Below are 19,476 nucleotides of genomic sequence, written 5' to 3' on the forward strand. Positions count from 1 at the left end.
TATTCAAGATTTTATAGAAATTTATTTGAAAATACTTTATTTTGCAGTCATCATTTGGACAAAAAAAAGACAAAAAATAACCTTAATGAATCAATGCCATTTAATGTTTATTCGCTGAGGGAGGCATCGCTCAGGGAGGCTTTTAGCAGGTCTTGTTACCAACTGCTGCTCTTCATCTAGTGCTTCTTTTTCTCCACCATTTACCATCCACCTAGCTATTGAATACTTCATTCCACTTATTTTAGCTACAATTGTAAATTAAGCATGGATTTGCTATTCTATGTAGGTATATACTAAAATATGTTTGCAAGGGGCAAAGACAAATTTTGGATTATTTAGTGAGGTTCCACTCTTATCAAAGGACTAAACTGAGTGAAAGCAGTGGAAATCTTTTATCATGGGAATATTATGCCAATGCCCATTACACCTTTCGAAGTCAGGCTTGATTTTGCCTAAAGTATATAAAAATGGTAACTGAAAAAGGTAGATAAGCTTGGAAAGGGAAATCATAAAACGAAATAGTGATGCAGAAAAACGCTTAAAAAAATATCTAAGCTCTGCTATCAGGACCACACACTTGAGGTTAGGAAGGTGCTTAAGTGCTTTGCTAAATATAGCCTTAAAATATGCCTTCAGAATCCATTCATAATTAAGAAAGCTTGATTGTTTATGATGTTTATCACTCTCTAGTCTTAGCGGAAATGCAGAGTGCTTGCTATATTGTATTTTATTATAATCACAATACTTAGCATATTATTTATAATTATAATCACAATATAAATGCCTAAAACTAACTTTGGTTCCTTTCTCCTTCTCTAAAGGACATTAATTTTAGATTTGTCCTTCACTTTATGACATCCAGAATTGCAATTTTGTGTTAAACAACAAAACCTCTCAATTTAAGAAACCACTTTCTAAAAGGTTAGTATTAGTCTTCAGAGTGTGAGGTAGGATATACATAATTCAGGCATACAAAAAAGTGAGTAGATACAAAGAACTAGTAATAAATACACAGCTTTGTTCTATCCTAACACTTAACAATACAAACTAATCAGGATAGGAAGCCTGAATAAAATTCTGCACCAACTAGGCAATACAGATGATATTATTATTAAACCAAGAAAAGCAATTGTCCATTCCAATTTCACATTACTGAAAACTGAAAGTTGTATAAAATAATACTGTGAAATACTACACATACTTAAAAGGAAATCTATCGTTCCAATAAGGACAGAAAATATGTTTTTTAAAATTCACACAGAAGTAGGAACTAAATTAGAACTTGTGTGAACACACAAATTAACTAAGCTGGATTATTCCACATTAATTCATCTAAATAGAAGTGTGAACTTTGTTACACTTGTAACGAAGGGAGCAATTTGTTACAAAATAACCAGGAAAAAAAAAAGCACTCTGAGAAACTGTACTATTTTATTTGTATACTTAAAATCATTGAACACTGTAATGACACAGCATTTGAAAAAGTGGCAGTAATTAAAAAAACATAAAGCAATGTAATGAATTCACTAGAGTTCTATTTATAAAGAGATATTTTTCACTTAAATCACAAAGCTAAATACTGACATAGAGTGCTTTGCCCAAGTCATTCCTTCCTACAAAATTCTGATGTCTGATTACGATCCAGTGTAATACAACAATCTCTTTTCACACTGCAGCAAGTTTTGTGAACTGAAATAATTTTTGCTTTCAAAATTTGATTCACCACCCAAAATAAAGAAATAAATGCTGCACTTTGTTTCAAATGCTCTAAAATTTTTCTTAAAACCATTTTTTTCAAATTTTACGTTTTTTCCACTCTGGCTTGTCTGTTTCATCATCTTCCGGTTCCACTTCTGCGAAAACTGTTTTTGGTTGCGTTCTAGAAAACATTTAAAAAGATCAAAATAATGGTCAGAGTACAATTCTTTATCAGAAATTATATTAGACATGCAATGGAAACAAAGTACATCCTTTCTATACTTAAAAAAAGAGCATTCCAGACTTGCCTGTTTTTCATTTTTAACATAAATCTACTAACTAACCTTGCAAGAGCTGAAGCAACTTGCAGCTCTTAGGCAAAGTCCAATGATAAATACATATCTTTTGCAAGTAATATTTCCTCATCAGCTTGCAATCATTATCTGTGTATTCCATGAATAAAATTAAGACAGAAGAGAGGAACAAATCAATATAATACAATGCTAGAAAAATGGAGCCACAGGTCTTCTCATTCCATTATTTTAAAAAAAAGAAACCTCCATTTTGACACACTATGGTATGAAAGCAGCCAGTAAGTGAAAACAGAATAGCTAAGCCAGGTTTCTGACTTAGCCTATGCATGAAAAAAACAGCTTCTCCTTCAGAGACTTTAGCCAGCACTACCGTAACATAAAAACCATAATGATCTTCATATGGGAATACAGTGTATCCTCAGTCAAGCTTGATGGTTATCTATTCCTCCACTGTTTACTTGTATTTTAAATAACACTTAAACTTTATAAAAATAATTATTGATTACTTTTTAAATGAACATAGCATCAAGTAGCATTTCAATAAACTGTTTGGACATTCAGTTCCCCTGCTTTACACTATAATCACTGCATAGTTCCCTTTTCCAACCTGATTCTCAGCACAACCACTGCAGAGCTGAACTTACTAGACTTCTGACACTGGCTGTGCTTGACTTCTCATCACAACTGATGTGACAAAGTACAACACAACCAAGGCAGTCATCATATCATTAATGTGGCAGGCTATGGACATGAAGCACTATTATTGTAACAACTGTTATTTGGCAGACTCTACAAAATGCAAACACCTTAACAAAATTACATCTGCCCTACTTAACACAACAGGCACAATTCAGTGCTGTCACGGACTTTGAAGAGTAATGGCGTGCCATCAGCTATAAAACAGCAGGATTCTCCATTTGTTAAATATGTGGCACAAAATAGATTAAAGTCACCAAAACTAGTCAATGACAACGTCCCTTATAGGCAGAATCTTTCTGTCAGCCTGCCTTCTCCTCCATCCTCAAAATATGCCATGGAAGTAAGGCGTATACTAAGGTGTTCCCCAGACGGTCCTGCTCTATTGGTACATGGTCCCTGAGTACAGGCTATACATCTCATTACACCTAAGCAGACCTTGTACCCAGACAAGGACTTTCACTACTGAAGTCAGAGGAGTCATTTTGCTCTCCATGGAAAGTGGAACCAAGGTTAAGAAAAAAAATTTCAACTTAAAAATTTCATCAAAAAATAGTTACACAAACTCTACTTAACCAACCACTAAAGAAGAATTCAAAAATAAATAAATAAATAAAAGAATCAACATTCAATCCAAAGCCAGACACCAGGGATGAAGGCTTTATTGGCCAAAATACTGGATTTTGTTAGCTGCTGAAGAGGTGGGATGTATGGAATATTCTCCTTTTTCAAAACACATTGATGGAAGTTTATTTAGCTCATTTTAACAATGTATCTTTTATCACAATAAACGAAAGGTATGTAAATGCCATACAGGATCACATCAGGTCAGTATTAAGATGCTCATTAGTAAAGCACAACTAACCAAGAGTAAACCTATCACTTCTGATCCTGTAACCTGCAACTATCATAGTTTTGGTTAGGAACTTCCAACCAAGAAGAATGCCTTAATCTGTGAAACAGCTAGCAGAAACTCAGTATTTTCCAGGATAGGAGTGGCACAGAGAAAAGTTACAGACCTCAGCTATTATTAAGTATGCTATTGAGTCCAGTAAAGCTGGGGGTCGGGGGAGAAGAAAAAGAAACTGTAGCATAATCTAGCAGTGCCCTGATATGCTATGTAGTTTTTTTAAATTACCGCAAAATGACAGTAGCCTCAGCTTGGATGAAATGTAAACTGTTTCACCTCTACAAGCGACACAGCAGAAACTGGGGCACCTAGGGTGGGTGAGTCATATGCCTGATCACTTTAAAGGCATAAGCATAGAAAACGTTTTTTCATAGCATTATTAGCAGTGATCATTTAAATACAAATTGTTCTGCTTAGTAACTGTACTAGAGGCTGCTTGTAGTAGGAGTTTGCTGCATAATGAATATTTATGCAAAAATAATCAAAACAGGTTTACTACTTTGTTTTTATTTCTGAAGGCTAAATAATACATATGGAAATCTGTGTTCTTTTCTCTATCAGCTTTGTCAATTTTATCATCCTTGACTTCGAGGGTTGATTTCAGTTTGTTTGGGAGAGTCTCCATGGGAGTCTGTCATGGTGGCCAAAGGGGCCCAGGACAGACGGTTGATCTTTGAGGACAACCTCCTCAAAGCACATTCCATCCCGTGCACAGAAAGTGAAGTCTGGCAGAAGCCTAGGATGGCTGTACAGGGACCTCCTGACTGAGGTAAAACCCGAACCCCAAAAAGGAAGCACAGAGACAGAGGAAGCTGGGACAGTCTTAGCCAAGGGGAACAGAAGCATTACATGAACATACAGGAATGGAGTTACGAAAGTCAAAGCTCAGCTGGAGTTGGAACTGGAAAGAAATGTGAAAGGTAACGCTAAGGGCTTCTACAGCTACACTGACAGCCAAAAGAATGCTAAGGAATATGTGCCCAATGTGGCAGGTAACCCATTAATGTCGGATATGGAAAACGTCAAGATACTTGGTGCTTTTTTTGGCTCTGTCTTCCCTGAGAAGGTCTGCCCTCAGTTCTCTGAGGATCTCTACACTACCAGCAGTCTTGGGGAGGCAGTGATATATCACCAGAGACAGGGACTACGTAGCCTATTGGATATACGCAAACCCATAAGATCAGATGGGATGAATCCAAAGGTGCTGAGGGAGCTGGCCAATGTCATTGCAAGGGCACTCTACCATCTTTGAGAGGTCATGGTGACTGGCAGAGGTTCTCAATGATTAGAAAAGGCAAACATCATCTTCTTTACGAAGGGCAAAAGGAAGATTTGAGGAACTACAGCATGGTCCACCTAATCTCAGCCCCTGGGAAGGCTACAGAACAAATCCCCACAGTAGGCATTTCCAGGCACATGAGGGACAAGGTGACAGGGAACAGCCAACATGGATTTAGCAAGGACATACTATGCCTGCCAACCAGACTGCTGGAACAGGCTGCCCAGAGAGGTGTTGTGGAATTGTCATCCTTGAGGACATGCAAACTTGGCTGGGCAACCTGAACTTGATTGGACCTGAGCAACCTGATCTAAGTGAACATGATTTAAGCAGGAGGTTGGACTAGATGACCTCCAGAGGTCCCTTCCTACCTAAATTATTCTATGCTCCATGTGTTTCCACATGACTGTCCGCTGAAACCAGTATCTCACACACTCAACAAATGCATTCCTGTTGTGGGTTACAGTAACAGGCTGCAAACAAAGATGAGAAAACAAACATGATTTATTCATACTGCATGCTTCCCTGCTCCAGTGGTTTTCAACGTATTCAGATATGCAGACCCCTAAAAAAATTTCCAGGGACCATACAGACTGCTTTAGAGTGACCATAATCTCTCCTGCTATGGGTTGCTTTTCTTAGTTACCTTTCAGGGATCCAATAAAGGCAGCTCATTGACATCTGAAGTTCATAGACTAGCAGCTAAAAAAATACTGCTACAGCTAACCCAGCTGCAGATGAGAACTGCATATCACAGCATGTGACTCATGTTGCAGTAACTTTTGAAATTTGTGTTTATATTGCACTGAAACAAAATAACAAAAAAAAAAAAGACAACTTTCAAGCATGCTTAGAAACCAGAATAATGTCATAAAGGCTACTTTCAGACTGAAAAGTGAAGGTTTCCAGCATCAGGCCCCTTTGTATTCCTTACTCCACCAGCCATCCTGACCCTTCTCTGAATCTCAGGGGCTTCCACCTCAAAATTACCGATTTCCAAAAAAGATTTAGCTTAAGTATACCAACAAGTGCCAACAAAATCACTGCTACAAAACATTCTGTTCACTCTTGTCTCTTCAACTAAATATACCCAAGGCACCCCGTGAGTAACACCTCAGACACTGGTGCTGCCATCGAGAAAAAGTTCAGTGAACACAGCACAGCTAGAGGTTGCTGCGGCAAGACATTCCCTTTTGCCTGTGACACACCATGACAAAGGCAGCAAAACAGGGGCAACACCACTGAACTGAAAGGTATTTTCTAAGAACTCTGGTCTCCCTTGGTGGGGAGGGAAATGTCACCCTCACCTTCTCCACGGTACAGAAGGGAGCTACATCTGGGCCCAATTAGGCCCTCAGCTATGATGTTTAGTAATTCCTGCTGATCCTTCAGAAGGACGTCTCAAGACGTTATAGTACCTCTGTACAGCTGTGTTAAAACAAACAGCTCAAAAAGAATGTAATTTTCAAACATTTACAACTGATGCCTAAAGTTCCTTTCCTGTAGTTCTTTACTTGAAATCTTCAAGTCCTTCCTTTTCCTTTCACTCTACCGGAATGGCTCTTGCCAAGGTCTCTAACAAGCTTTTTCCTGAAAAATCTGAAGATCTTTTCTTTATCCCCATCCATTATGACTTTTCTGCCGTGTTGATCACATCTTTTTTGACACTTTATTCACATTGGGCTTCTGTGATATGTCATCTCCTGATTCAGCATGTACCACTTGTCATCCCCAGTATGCTTTTCAGCAGCATCTGTTTTTTCACCCATCTTTTTCCTTCTTATATATGTCCCCCTCCTTTTCTGGCTCAATTTTTAGGAGGAACAGAAAGGCCAGGCTAATGATAACAAACTTGAAATTTTTTTTCAAATTACTGTTTGGGTTCAAGAATAAATTAGGTACCTCTAACTCCAACAAAAAGAAAATGTTCTCACATACAATGTACAGACTAACAGCAGAAGTCATGTTGCAGGTATTTCTTATAAGAATTAATGAAGTTAAAATACAATTTAAAAAGCATGAAATCAGTTATCTGATCTAGAATGACCTAATCAGCATGAAACAGGACCAAACAAACTCTAACTCAGTCATCACAATCCGAGTTATGAAAACTCTGATCAACCAAAACACCAGTGTTTCTTAGCCTTCTCAGTCTAAATTTCTTTAATTAAACTCACTGAAGAAAATTAAAAAACTAGTTTCCTGTGACATTTTCTTAAGAAGGAGAATGAAAAACTCTAAGTGAATAACCATCTGCTAGACAACACAAAACCAAAAGCCTTGTCAAACAAGGATGTATCAAGTGGATAGTTTTATACTATACTTAAGTGAAAATTTACTACAAGAAATGTGGAGAAAACGAAACCAGAGAAACAAAGTAGTAAAAAGAATAAACACTTCAAAAAAATGAAATGTGTTGGATGTATGTTTTTTAGGTCTCAAGACAGTATGCAATTTTAAGCACGTATCAGAATATCAGCTTTCCTAACTTTACAGTGTATCTTATGCCATAGCTAAAGCAGCCAGATTCCCTAGGTTTGTATACTGCGTGCTATTACAAACCCCTGATTTTAACAGGGCCACCAGGGACATACTTACAATCCAGTATTACATGATAATTTTTAACAATGACTTGTAATTTGTCTATTTTATTAAATATGCATCAGTAAGAATATTTGTAAGATGCTTTATATACAGGGTAAGCATACATGCCCTGTAAAGTCAGATATAAGTAACACAGCTTTCTACATTATCTGTGTGTGCAGGCAAGCAGCTAATGAAACCTATGACTGCCACTGGTCTGCAGCTGTTAATACAGAACTCTATTTCTGAAAATTAAGAAAATAACACGGTAATAAAGTTTTGCATTTCAGTGTCTTACCTAATAATAATTGTAATTTTTAAAATGCTTTTTGTATAGAGTGCAAGTCAAGATTTTAAAGCAAGGATAACGGCAGTTTCACTGGCATGAGATTTATCAGCTGACAAAACCATCAAGGCAGCATGCTGTTGGCTGCAGTCCAATTCCCCCATATACGTATCACCATCTGTTGTGTAAGTTAATAGCAGTCTGGACTTGCATCCTCCCCACTTCTCAGCCAGCTCTCTTCTTCGCCTGCAGCTACATCTTTAACAAGAAACTGTAATGAGATCTGCCCACCTGATACAGTAAGCCTTCTGTAATACAGCTATGTTTTAAAACTTTCATGTCTACTACATTGCAGGTGTCAGGGATGAAACTTAATATACAATCAATGAAGTTACAAAGCCAAAAATATATGGAGGTATCTACCTACCTGAAGGAATGTGTGATTGTATTTACTTTTGAGAATGGTTTTATCTGAGATACGGAACTGCAGGTGCCTACACATTCAAAGTTAACTTCTGGCAAAGTTAATCTCTAGCAAACATTAACTCTCAAACATTTAAAATCAGTATTTAGCATATTCATTACAACAACTGCTACAGAATCAGGCTTTCAAATATTCTTTCTTTGGTACCAAGGGTGATACTGTATAATGCATTGGTTTGATGTACAACATCAAATGCCATACTTTTAACTACCCACCCAAAGGCAGGTTGGGTCATTGACATTCCCAAGGTGCTTTGGAACAGCCATTCAGTTACCTTTGTGAACACATGGGTCAAGTCAGAAAAGAAGTGTCAACACTAGAAACAGCTATGATTCTCAATATATTTTGTTTTTCTGGAAAGAAGTGGCGATTGTTTCACTGAAGAGCTAAGCACTAATAAAGAAGTACAGTCAGTAAAGTACTAACAAATGTACAGCCTAGGAGATAAAACACTTGGCTGTAAACATGAAAAAATAGTTCATTACTGGCTGTTCTGTGCAGACTATTTCATCTCTTCAAAATCTTTTCTTTATGCATGTTGAAAATGGTACTTATACTAGATAGATCATAGTGTGATATAAGAACACTAATGAAGATAACAAAATGAAAATTTTAGTAACTTTTGAAGTGGTAGTTTCTGTTCATTAGTATGAAATGCATTTATTTAGTATTTATTTTAGTAATACTCTGAATGTATTTATTTAATGGTTTAAATTGTACTTATTTTTAGAAAAAATATCTTTGGTAGAAACCATGCTAGAATAATATTGCACAATTTTCATTGTAACACATGCACACAAATACCACACACACACATGCAATCTAAACTGATTAAGTTACCATCTGTGGGATTACCAAGATTTTACTACCATAATCTTGAAGAGGCTCTTTAATTTATGTAACAACAACTGCACACTTACTTCCTTAGTTTGAATTTTTAGCACCAGATTTTATTAGTGCTATTTTTGATATTGCTACACCTTTAACGCCAAGTTAATTCAAGCAGGTACTCCAATCTTTGTGTAGGAAAAGTTCAAATAAAAACTTACGACATTTGGGAAATCATCTAAAATACGCTGTCATAACACCAAGTAAATATCTTGAAGGTTTAACCTAAGAATCAGTCAGAATTAGAGGGCATATTGGAAAACTTACCATCTCAGTCTGTCAATGGAAGAGTACCTTATTAAGAAGTATATTGCCATTTCAGACATTGATATGGAGAAGATTTTAAACTCTAAGCAACTTAGAAAGTTTTAAAATAATTTTCTAGTACTGACAGGTCTATTTTAAAATTGGAAATGTCAAATTTCAACAATTTAACCTCCTGGAAACTGTTATCTTCATAAAAAGAGTATTGTATATTCTTGGTTCACTTATTTGTGGCAGCAACCCAGAAAATGAAAAGTATACCATTAAGAATGCGTGTCTTCTGTTTTTACCAAACTCCCACTGGCCTCCAAAAATATTACTTGTATTTTTAATTGTTTCCTTACTTAGCATAGGCTGGAGCAACCCAGTATGGATTCTCCTCCGCTTCCTTTGCGTGACGTAAAATAGCCTCTCGAGGGTTGCTATCATCTGTCTTATCCAGTGCAATATTCTTGACTATATATGATGACAAGGTACCTCCATGAGTTCCAACACGCCCACCACGACCTTTAGCAAAAAAAAAAAAAAAAAAAAAAAAAAATTTAGAGAAAAATATGTAAGAAATAAACAAGAGAAAAATTGCATTGTGTCTGCAGTGGTGACCTGATACAAAGAAGTTAATACTATAGGAAGAGTCTCATTTAGAGCGGCATTCACTTAAGTGTTTTACTGATTATATAACTTAAAGTAACTGTGATTATTAATTTATTCCAGGCAAGCACTCCAATCAAACACCCATGTCTTACAACACTGGACACTGCCCATAAGCTGCCACCCAAAGAAGTCTGAATGCAAATCTGAACTATAGAACCCAAGAATGGCGGCCCCTTTAGCATATGACATTCTGAAATGATTATTGCTAGATTACCTGGCCCTGCTACTGGAGGTTCAGGTTTGTGAGACTTCATGGGGTCCAGCCTGTCCTTCTCCAGCTGTTTCCTGGTGCTGCGCTGTCGTGGTTCACGGAACATTGGCAGTGCGTGGGCTGAAGGGTCACAGTTTGGAGAAAAAGAAATCTTTAAAATTCCATTTTCTATTTAAGGTTTTAATTAGAAAGATTCTTCCTTGCAATGGAGAAGCTGGCAGAAGCAGCCCCCCAGTTCTTCTGTATCCACACAGTGGTTTACTGAGATGTATTTTAGAGAGCTTCTTTCTGCTGAATTTGTCAAAGATGAAAGCAGCCAGATTTCCAGGGTTCCTTGAGGCAGGAGCCTTTCATCTGAAATACTGTTTGCACAGTTTATGCGTATTTAATTTATTCCCCTGTCATCCAGTTCTTAACATTAGCATTACGACCAATCAGTTGCTCTCTTCTGAACTTTCGATGTTTCTACAGCTTTCTAATACCCCACGAGCATGACAAAACCCTAGATGCATCTTTGGATCTGAAACAGCAAGGCATGTAATCCCCTCAATGATCCAAAACGTAACATTTCTGCGCATGAAGTTACAATCATGTTCTTTCTTAAATTATGAGATTAATAAATGTTGGAATAATACCCATAACTGAGACAATCTGGCCAAATTATCAGGATTTAAAACTTCTATTTCCTTCTTCCTTCTCCTGTTTTCCAAGGTAGCTGTTTCAGGCTTTTAGGCGCATCAGAAATTAGAAACCAACCATTATTAAGAACTTCACACAGCATACAGAATATATGACTTTCTGGTTGTGCAAGACTATGAAAAAACTGTATGAAGCACTAACATCTTACACCAATGATCAATATTTAATGAAAGGCTGCGACTTTTTAGAGGGGAAAAAAAACCCCCAAAAATAGAGGGGAAAAAGCTAAATGATCTGTAATTTCAAACCTGAGAAAGAGCTAAGGATGCTGGTATAAAGATATGTTTAAATTCCTTACGTGTTATAATGTAATCCTGTGTAAGGGTTTCTGCTTGTCGCTCTTTTCGTTTTGTTTTGACCACGCATAATTTTGCTCCCCTAGGAAGAAACACACAGCAGTTCAGTTGGTCTGTTTATAACAAGCAGAAACCAGTTTTTATTCAAAACAGTCTCAACAAAATTATACAGCACTTTAAATATTCATGAACGTGTGTATCTTTGCCTGTCGACGCACATGTGAATGAGGGTAGAGATTAGTGTTTCTAGTTCCAGAGCAGTTTATATGACATGCAGAAATACAGGTGAAAGACTCCTTTCACACTTCATTTGTCCACGGTACTTGTGGTGCGCACACTGAAAGTGCTCCTCTCCAAACATGGGCAATGATTTGCTTCTAGCACTCTCCCTAAGCAGCAGAGGTGATCTAACCAGAGGTGTCTGTAACACTGCAGCGGGGAGACGGCATAAGCCTGGCTGCAGCAAGACTGCTATAGGGCTCTTGCAGTCTGTGCCTAGGAGAGTCAGGCTGTCCTCTGGAGAGGGGTCCAAACAATGATGACCATCTTTCTTGTTCTCTAAATTGACAAAGACCAGAAAAATAAAACTTATTTGTGATTATCTTGTAAACCAGGTTTTATCTTCACATCCAAGTGTCCAGGTCACAGTAAGTATCCAAAAACTGAACTGTAACACAGTGGGTTTGGATGCCAGTTAAACAAAGATGAGCCCATATAGGGGAAGAACACCTTATTCATACCACTCAGTATAGATAAAAGTATACATATCTCCCCTGCTGACAGGAAGTAAGTATGCCCCAGTTCTCCAGCCAACCCAGATCGTAAAAGCAAATTAATTGGAAAAGAAGTGTTTATAGACTAGTTAAGTCCTCTTCTTTCATTCCATGCGGACAAGTCACCTTCTGGATCACTACCATCTTTCCATTAGATGTACAGGCAAAATCCGCACATGATAGGTGGGGATGGGGGAGAAGACTAGCAGAAAGATGGGAATGTACTTCCTTGGTCTGCACCCTCTCAGATTGGGTCTTCCAGTATTACTATGCAGATGCTGCAGTTTAATGCTTGTGAACAAGATTTCTACTTCAGGGCGGTAAAAAAAAAAAAAGACATAAAAAAAATTACTAAATACAATAAATATCCTTTCAATAGCACCACATCAGCAGCCTCCAAGAAACCTGATGAAAAGTTGGCTATTCTTACTGCAGACTTCATGCAATGAAAAAATGACAGTGTTTGTAAGTTCAGGTAGAACAGTCAACATACTGCACCGTGAAAAGCCCAAAGGAAAATGCACTGCTTTTCAGAAACGAAGTTGCTGCTTTTTCTTTTCTACTGTTATTAAATAAGTAAAACTCTGCAAAACAAATATTTCTAAAGCAGTTTTCTCATTTCTTAGCATAATCATAGAACCACAGAATCAGACTGAATTTGAGGGGAAAAAAAACGTTCTTAAATCATTAATCATGATTACGTACCTCTGACTTTTGACAGGATCATAGTAGACTTTGGCCAAACCATTTCCTGTACCAACCATGATCTGGTTCAGCTTGGGATGCCAAAGGCAACGCACAACACTCTGAAATAAAGCAACATATTGATAGTTAGTTGCTTACTCATCTAGATCTTAGAACTGATATTTGTGTTGCCAAATGGTGGATCGGAGTCACACTGCAGCAGGAACAAGCTTAAGCACACAAACGAGTATGTGTGTATGTGAATAAATATAAGTTCCTCTTCACTGCAGAATACAATATAAAAGGAGTGACAACACACGGATGTAGGCAGGAAAGGAATTACAAATTGCTGGCAGTGTGGTTACCAGTGGTTTCCACAAGCTAACTGTGCCAAGGTCTTCATGGGCATTATGGAAATGGGAAGTTAAAGAGGGATTTGAAGGAGAACAATTAAATGCTTCAGATATAGCAATGTGGGCCTTCATGACTTTTGCATTTTTATTTTTAATTCTTAATTCTTCCACCCTGTTCTTCACTTTATCCGGTTTTCCCTTCTCACACAGTGTTGACCTTTCACTTGCTGACTGCAGAAAGGGAAGAGTGGTGGATTTTCACTCTTGGTTCTTTTTTGCCCACAACACACAGAAGAACTTGGTATTTGAAGACAATGTCTCACAGCTCTGTCACACGACTGGTCAGTAGGGAAGCTCATTTTCAGACATTAAGAGTACTGTTCTTTTACACACACGCAGTGTGGTTCTCCGTGTGACTTAGAACCTCCATGTGATGACTGTTTCCAGTCTGATTCAGCAGGCCAACACAGAAACTGTAAGCCTCAAGCTTCTGACTCCCGACGGCCACAGCGGCACAATCTGCCACGAAGGACAACTCATCTTAAACTATACAGGTTTTGGGTTTGTGTTATCTGACTAACTGGGGAGGGAAAAGTGCCTATTTTTTAGAGAGAGTAATTCTTTAACGGGATACTGTTTGAGACTGAAGACAGGTTTTAACAGTGTTTGTGTCACCTAGGTAACAAATGTATCCAGAGTTAGCAGGATGCATCATTCCATCAGTATTTCACTGAACAATGCTAATTTTTCTAGCCCTCCCCCGCCCCAAGCTTACTACTACTTCTTTCTCAAAAGCCAGGAATAGACTCCTCTCAAAGTGAATTGATTGCTCAATATTCAACCACTATCATTCATCTATCATTGAAGTATCCATATAGGTACCTTTATTTTTTTTGTTAACATAATACAGCATATGAAATTCGCAAAACGGGAACCACTAATGTCTTAAAAATAGAAATACAGCAAAGCTAGAATATAATTAGAGATGTAATATAGCCCTATAGCCTGGGAGATGAGAACCATCTAATCTGGAAGAGAATGGTTATGTATTAGCTCTAGTGACTCCTGAATCACTTCCCATTTCACAGTCCATACTATTTCTGGTTTGGTCCAAACCCCTGTTTTCTGAATGAGGCACACAACATAAAAAAAGTATTGAAAAAATTCTGAAGCCCATTCAGCCATCATGAATCAGAACTTCATTTTACTACAAGATGATGGATGACTCTCTTTCTGCTCTGTGTTCTTGTTCAAGAAAAATTGAGTGAGGTGTTTACATGAATCAACTGACCATTCTTTAGAAGGTTCTTCTGTAAAACATCCTCCTTCTACATGGAAATACAGACATTATACCTTCCCATCTACTTTCAGGCACAAATAAACCCAGCATGCTTACCATGAGACAACCGAAGGACAAAGCCTTTGTAAAGGTAACTCAAGTACAACCTAGAATTCTGATAATGCCTTGTGTCCACTATCCCTGCCACAACCAACCAGAATAACCCACACAGGGTTGTTAATGATGTTTTTGATTTAAATAAAAAGATTCTTATATACGATTATGTAATGCTCAAAATGCTACAGTAACTGTAAAACACACAAAGCTAATATGAAGGTCAAAGGTGGGTGGCCTTTTCTTTTATTAGTATTTATTGCATGTGTTTAGCCAGCCTTTTTAAACTTTGTAGTTAACGTGGTTCTCCACTTTCTACTGTCAAGTAAATGTGTTTTATAGCATGGTACTGGATACGAGCCAACAAAAACAAAGCCTGAGACAGTGTGTCTCAGCACTGATGGGGATTGCTAAGCTTCTAACTTGTCAAACACACAGAGCACACTTAAAACCACCATGGCACAGGCTCCAGAGCAGGCAAAAGAAACTGCCATTAAACACAGCCCTCTAAATCTTCCGAAACCATAAAACATCCCCAGAAACAGAATTTGTTAGAAACTAAACAAATATAAGCTCTGAACATGCAAGCAATTTTATTAATCCAGTAGCATATAAACCTACTTTATAAGAAATAATAAAAGCTACTTATGCAATTTTCAGATTATTTTAGAAATGGACAATACTGTAAAAAGACCAAAATACCGAATTCTTGAACTAAGTCCAAATAATTTTCCCCAATCATATAGTCTTAAAGAAGTAAAAATGTTAAACAACTATACAACAAAGGGACTATTGTAGACCTGGTCTTAAGATTAACAGAGAGAGGAAAAGGAAAATCTTTATCATACAAAAATATTTAATTCTTAACGAGTATTTATCCTTCAGTGCCTCTAAGTTCCCTACTGTTTACACTTAGAATAATCTACACAGGTAGACACTTTTATCACTGGAAATGCTAAACATCAAATTCCAGCTAACAGAAGGTCCTACATCCCAGCTCTGCAGGCAAAAAAGTGTGTTAATAGCAGGAAAAGCAGGGTTTTCTTGGCTTGGCCTACCTATGCACAGGTAGGCTGCAGGTGGAAGAAAGCTCTGAAGACCATCTAATTCAAACCCCCTGCTCTGAGTATGGTCAACCACTCAGGTAGCTGAGGACATTGTCCAGTTTGGTTTTGAGTATTTCCAAGGATGGAGAAATCTACAGCCTCCCTGGGCAACCTGTTTCAATATATGACCATCCCCAAAATAAAATAATAAAAAAAAAAATGAACCCCCCCAAAAAAAACCATAAACAACAACAACAAAAAAACCCAAACAAAACCAATCCAAAACACATCCCACAAACATAAGAAAATGGTTTGGGGTTTAAGTGGAATTGACTGTAATTAGGTTTGTGCCTATTCCCTCTTGTCCTGTCACTGGGCACCACCAAGCTTTGCTTTAGCTGCTTCACCCTCCTGTCCCCCTTCAAGAATTTACACATACCAATCCATCCCCCATGTGTCTCCTCTTCTCCAGGCTGAGCAATCCTAGCTCTCTCGGCCTTTCCTCCTGCACCTGATACTCTAAGCCTTTAATCACCTTTGCAGTCCTTCACTGCACTTACTCTAGTATGTTTTTCTCTCTCTTGTACTGGGAGATCAGAACTGGACCCAGCACTACATACGTGTCTCACCAGGGTTATGTAGAGGAGAATAACTTCCTCCCTTGATTTGCGCGAAACACTTTTGCTTGATGCAAATGCCCCTGGGCCACTTGCTGCCAACTTTGTTTATCTGAGCTGGAAAGGGGATTTGCCATTCCACAATCATTTTTTAAGAATAACTTGTTTTATTTTAAGGTTGTGCTCTACAATGAAACCCAACACAAGCAAGGTGGTACTTCAGTCCTAATTGCCCCTGAGACAGGAGCTCAGGCTGGAAGCAGTAACCTCAGCAGTTAAAAGCAAGCTGCAAGGTCTCACTCCACTTACCCAGGTGGTTTCATGCCTGGTAAAAGCAGCAAAAGAGCAGGAAACTAAATTGCCTAACACAGCTTTATGGAAGCCTAGCACAAAAGACTTGACCAACCTATGTTCTGGTTGTAAGGAAATCCTGTGGATGACAGCTTCAAGACTCAGCAAATAGGAACACCAGAACAGTAACAAAAACCTTCCATTAACTAATTCTAGATTCAAACATTCAATACAGACTTAACCTGTTTCTTGTAACATTTAAAGCTGAAACAAGACAAATTCATGTTGATTCTGAAATCCAAAAATTTCCAGGTCACATCTCAGCTTTGCAAACAGAAAATAACATCTTATTATCACAAACAAGAATCATAAAATGCAGAATGTATCATCACATAAACAAACATCTTGAATATTTGAAAAAAATATTTCAAAGTAACGGCTGGATGTTTTGGACGGTGTATCTTTGGAGCATGAAGTCCCGGAAGCCTGTCATAAAAACCCTGAAAATAATTTTATCCATGAAACTGATGTGGTCAGCTTTGCTACTGTGAGATCTGAAAACACTGCACTTACAAAAGACAATTATTAGTAATGATTTAAAAGCTGTTTGGTACTTTAGCTGTTGCAAAAGCGTTAAGTTCTTCAAATGAAATCAATCTGAAAAGCCTTTGGCAATGTCTATTGCATATACAAACACAGTAGCCTGCATTAGGAAACACTGGGAAAAGACTGAAAATATTTTTGTAGTTAGGCAGGGAAAGTATTAAAAATGTTAACAGAAACACTCCAAATTTACCTTCTTTATTTTCACTGTGAAAGAGGTTAGAACAGATTCAGTCGATGTTATCGACAGCAGGCCTTTGTAATTATTTTCAGGTAACAGATTGTCTTGTAATACTGACTTAAACTCAAAGTCAATTAAAAATTACCTACACAATTTTAAAGACAACTTTTTTTGCAGTCTGGATGAAAATATTTGTCTTCTTAAACAACTGCCTAATAAAATGAGAACATATTACTGATTTTTCTTAAAACTAGCCATAAAGGTTTCTAAAGTTGCTATACTATTGTTTTAAATAGAAAATGAGTTACACAAAAAATACATAATTTTTATTTTTAAATAAGCACTATACTCACTTCAGACTCCCAGTTCTTCTAAAATAAATTTCAGGTTTAGAAATTTTAACCTATAATAACTTAAAAGCTTAACAATATGTGGTAATCTTAAACCACAAAACTCATAAATATGTAGAAAGGTGGCAGGCGAAAGTGATGATATTGCTATTCCCTTGTGTGCTATTCCACCTGCATTTCTTCTGAAACATGCAGTCCCAGCTCATGTGCAGCTCTGGGGTGGTTCATAAATAGTCTCACCCCTAACAGCCTGTTCTCATCTGTGTGCTTCCCTTTGTATCATGTTAGCAGAGCTGCTGCTTCAGGTAAACAGTAAACTACACCAATTTTTCTGTGAGGTTATTCTCCATCTGGGTTAGGTCACCAGGCAACTACACACATGACTTTGCTGGTACTATGTACATAACAGTGTTTTGATGGCATTTAACAGCAGTGCCTCTAAATGAGAAACTGAAGCCTGAAACTTGATTTTCTGTAACACAGAGAGGGAATTTATTCTGGCCTAGAAATATACCCCTATGTTTAACAGGCAAACTGAAGAATAACTGAAGCAGATTTCTCAGCAAGCAAAACCTAATTACCTCAACTGAAACTGTCCAGAGCACTTGGGTCACACACTGACAGGAGAAAACAATGCAGAGAGGGCATTTTACAAGGTCAGCAAGAAAAGATCAGAATTATTTGTGGCACAGAAATCTTTTACTCTTGAAAGTATTATTCACCTCTGTCCTCTTTCACTCTGCTGCAAGAGCACTAGGGAAAAATTAAGGCTTCCCTCCATCACTGCCTTTTCATATTCCTATACTAACATTTTACATGTCTGTGAGCTGAAGCTGTACAAAACCATTGATTTCTTTTTTTTTTTTTTTGCATTTCAGTCAGAACTTTGACAAATAACCAACAAAATGTAACTACCTTTGCATGTATACAAACCCCAAGATGATAGACAAGTTAGTAAACATCTAATAAGCAGACCTGTATGTGTGTACACATATATGATTTAATGGAATATAGAGGTCATAATTCACCACAAGAATGGCATGATATCAAGTTTCATAATTTTACAAATAATTCTAAGGACTTACATATTTTTGACATAAATAAGAATCAGCTTACACTTCTGCAGCACTTAGGTCAATGGGACTATATTCTTTCCTTGCTACTGCAAAATGAAAAGTAAGTTACAGGGGCTGTACTATAAAATCATGTTTTAATTTCTTTTCCCTCCTTCAGGAAGTGTTACTGCTGCTCAATCAGGCATTGTTTTCTTTGGAAACAATCCCTTTTCCCTAAAGACAGGGAAGTTTAAGGTTAAATACCATGCATGTGTCTTCAAAAATGAAGATTTCATGTGAAGTATCGGAAATACATGATCATGTATCAGCTTTTTCAAGTTCATTAGTAAAGCTTCTCCTGCCCTGCAGGGAAGAAAAACATGCTTCTTATATTAGTTATGCACCGTTGGAATAAACTTTTTCAGTTTCTCTTTCTCTACTTTAGGTACAGCCTTTCACTCTCCTCTGGTAGTTCTGAACTCTCAGCCTGCTTATATATTTGCTCCAAAATGCAGAATTGATTATTCAGTTACCTGCAGCTATCAGACTTTTAGGCTAAGTTCACCGAATTACTATCTGCTCCCGTGGATATTCAGAAAAATTGTTATACAAAAGTACAGACAAACAATCTGGCAAATGGGTAAGATGTATCTATCTACTTCCATGTCTACCTAACGCTGAAAGGGTGGAAATCTCTCCTGAATGATGCTGACATTCAGCTAATACTCATACTATCTCTGTGGTGAGTGTGCAGCCAACATCCCATTTGTAAACTGGAAAAAGCAGTAGCGATTTCCTTGCAAATTACCACTAGAAAACAAACAAACAAACAAACATACTGCTAATTCCAGATAAATACTGAAAATGG

At 37.4% G+C, this 19,476-nt stretch overlaps 1 protein-coding gene across 1 annotated transcript in view; it reads right to left on the bottom strand.

The window, feature by feature from the left end:
- Positions 1-1,412: 1,412 nt before the first annotated feature.
- The window catches only part of WDR70 (WD repeat domain 70), a 136,267-nt gene continuing 118,203 nt past the window's right edge, over positions 1,413-19,476 (bottom strand). The window contains exons 14-18 of the mRNA XM_055790511.1: positions 12,741-12,841; positions 11,265-11,344; positions 10,271-10,387; positions 9,747-9,909; positions 1,413-1,879 (exon numbers count right to left, since the gene is read on the bottom strand). Coding sequence (XP_055646486.1) covers positions 1,795-1,879; positions 9,747-9,909; positions 10,271-10,387; positions 11,265-11,344; positions 12,741-12,841 — 546 coding nt within the window. The 3' untranslated portion in view covers positions 1,413-1,794. The remainder of the gene's footprint in view (positions 1,880-9,746; positions 9,910-10,270; positions 10,388-11,264; positions 11,345-12,740; positions 12,842-19,476) is intronic.

Source organism: Falco peregrinus, chromosome Z (assembly GCF_023634155.1).
Source record: "Falco peregrinus isolate bFalPer1 chromosome Z, bFalPer1.pri, whole genome shotgun sequence".
Lineage (NCBI taxonomy): Eukaryota > Metazoa > Chordata > Aves > Falconiformes > Falconidae > Falco > Falco peregrinus.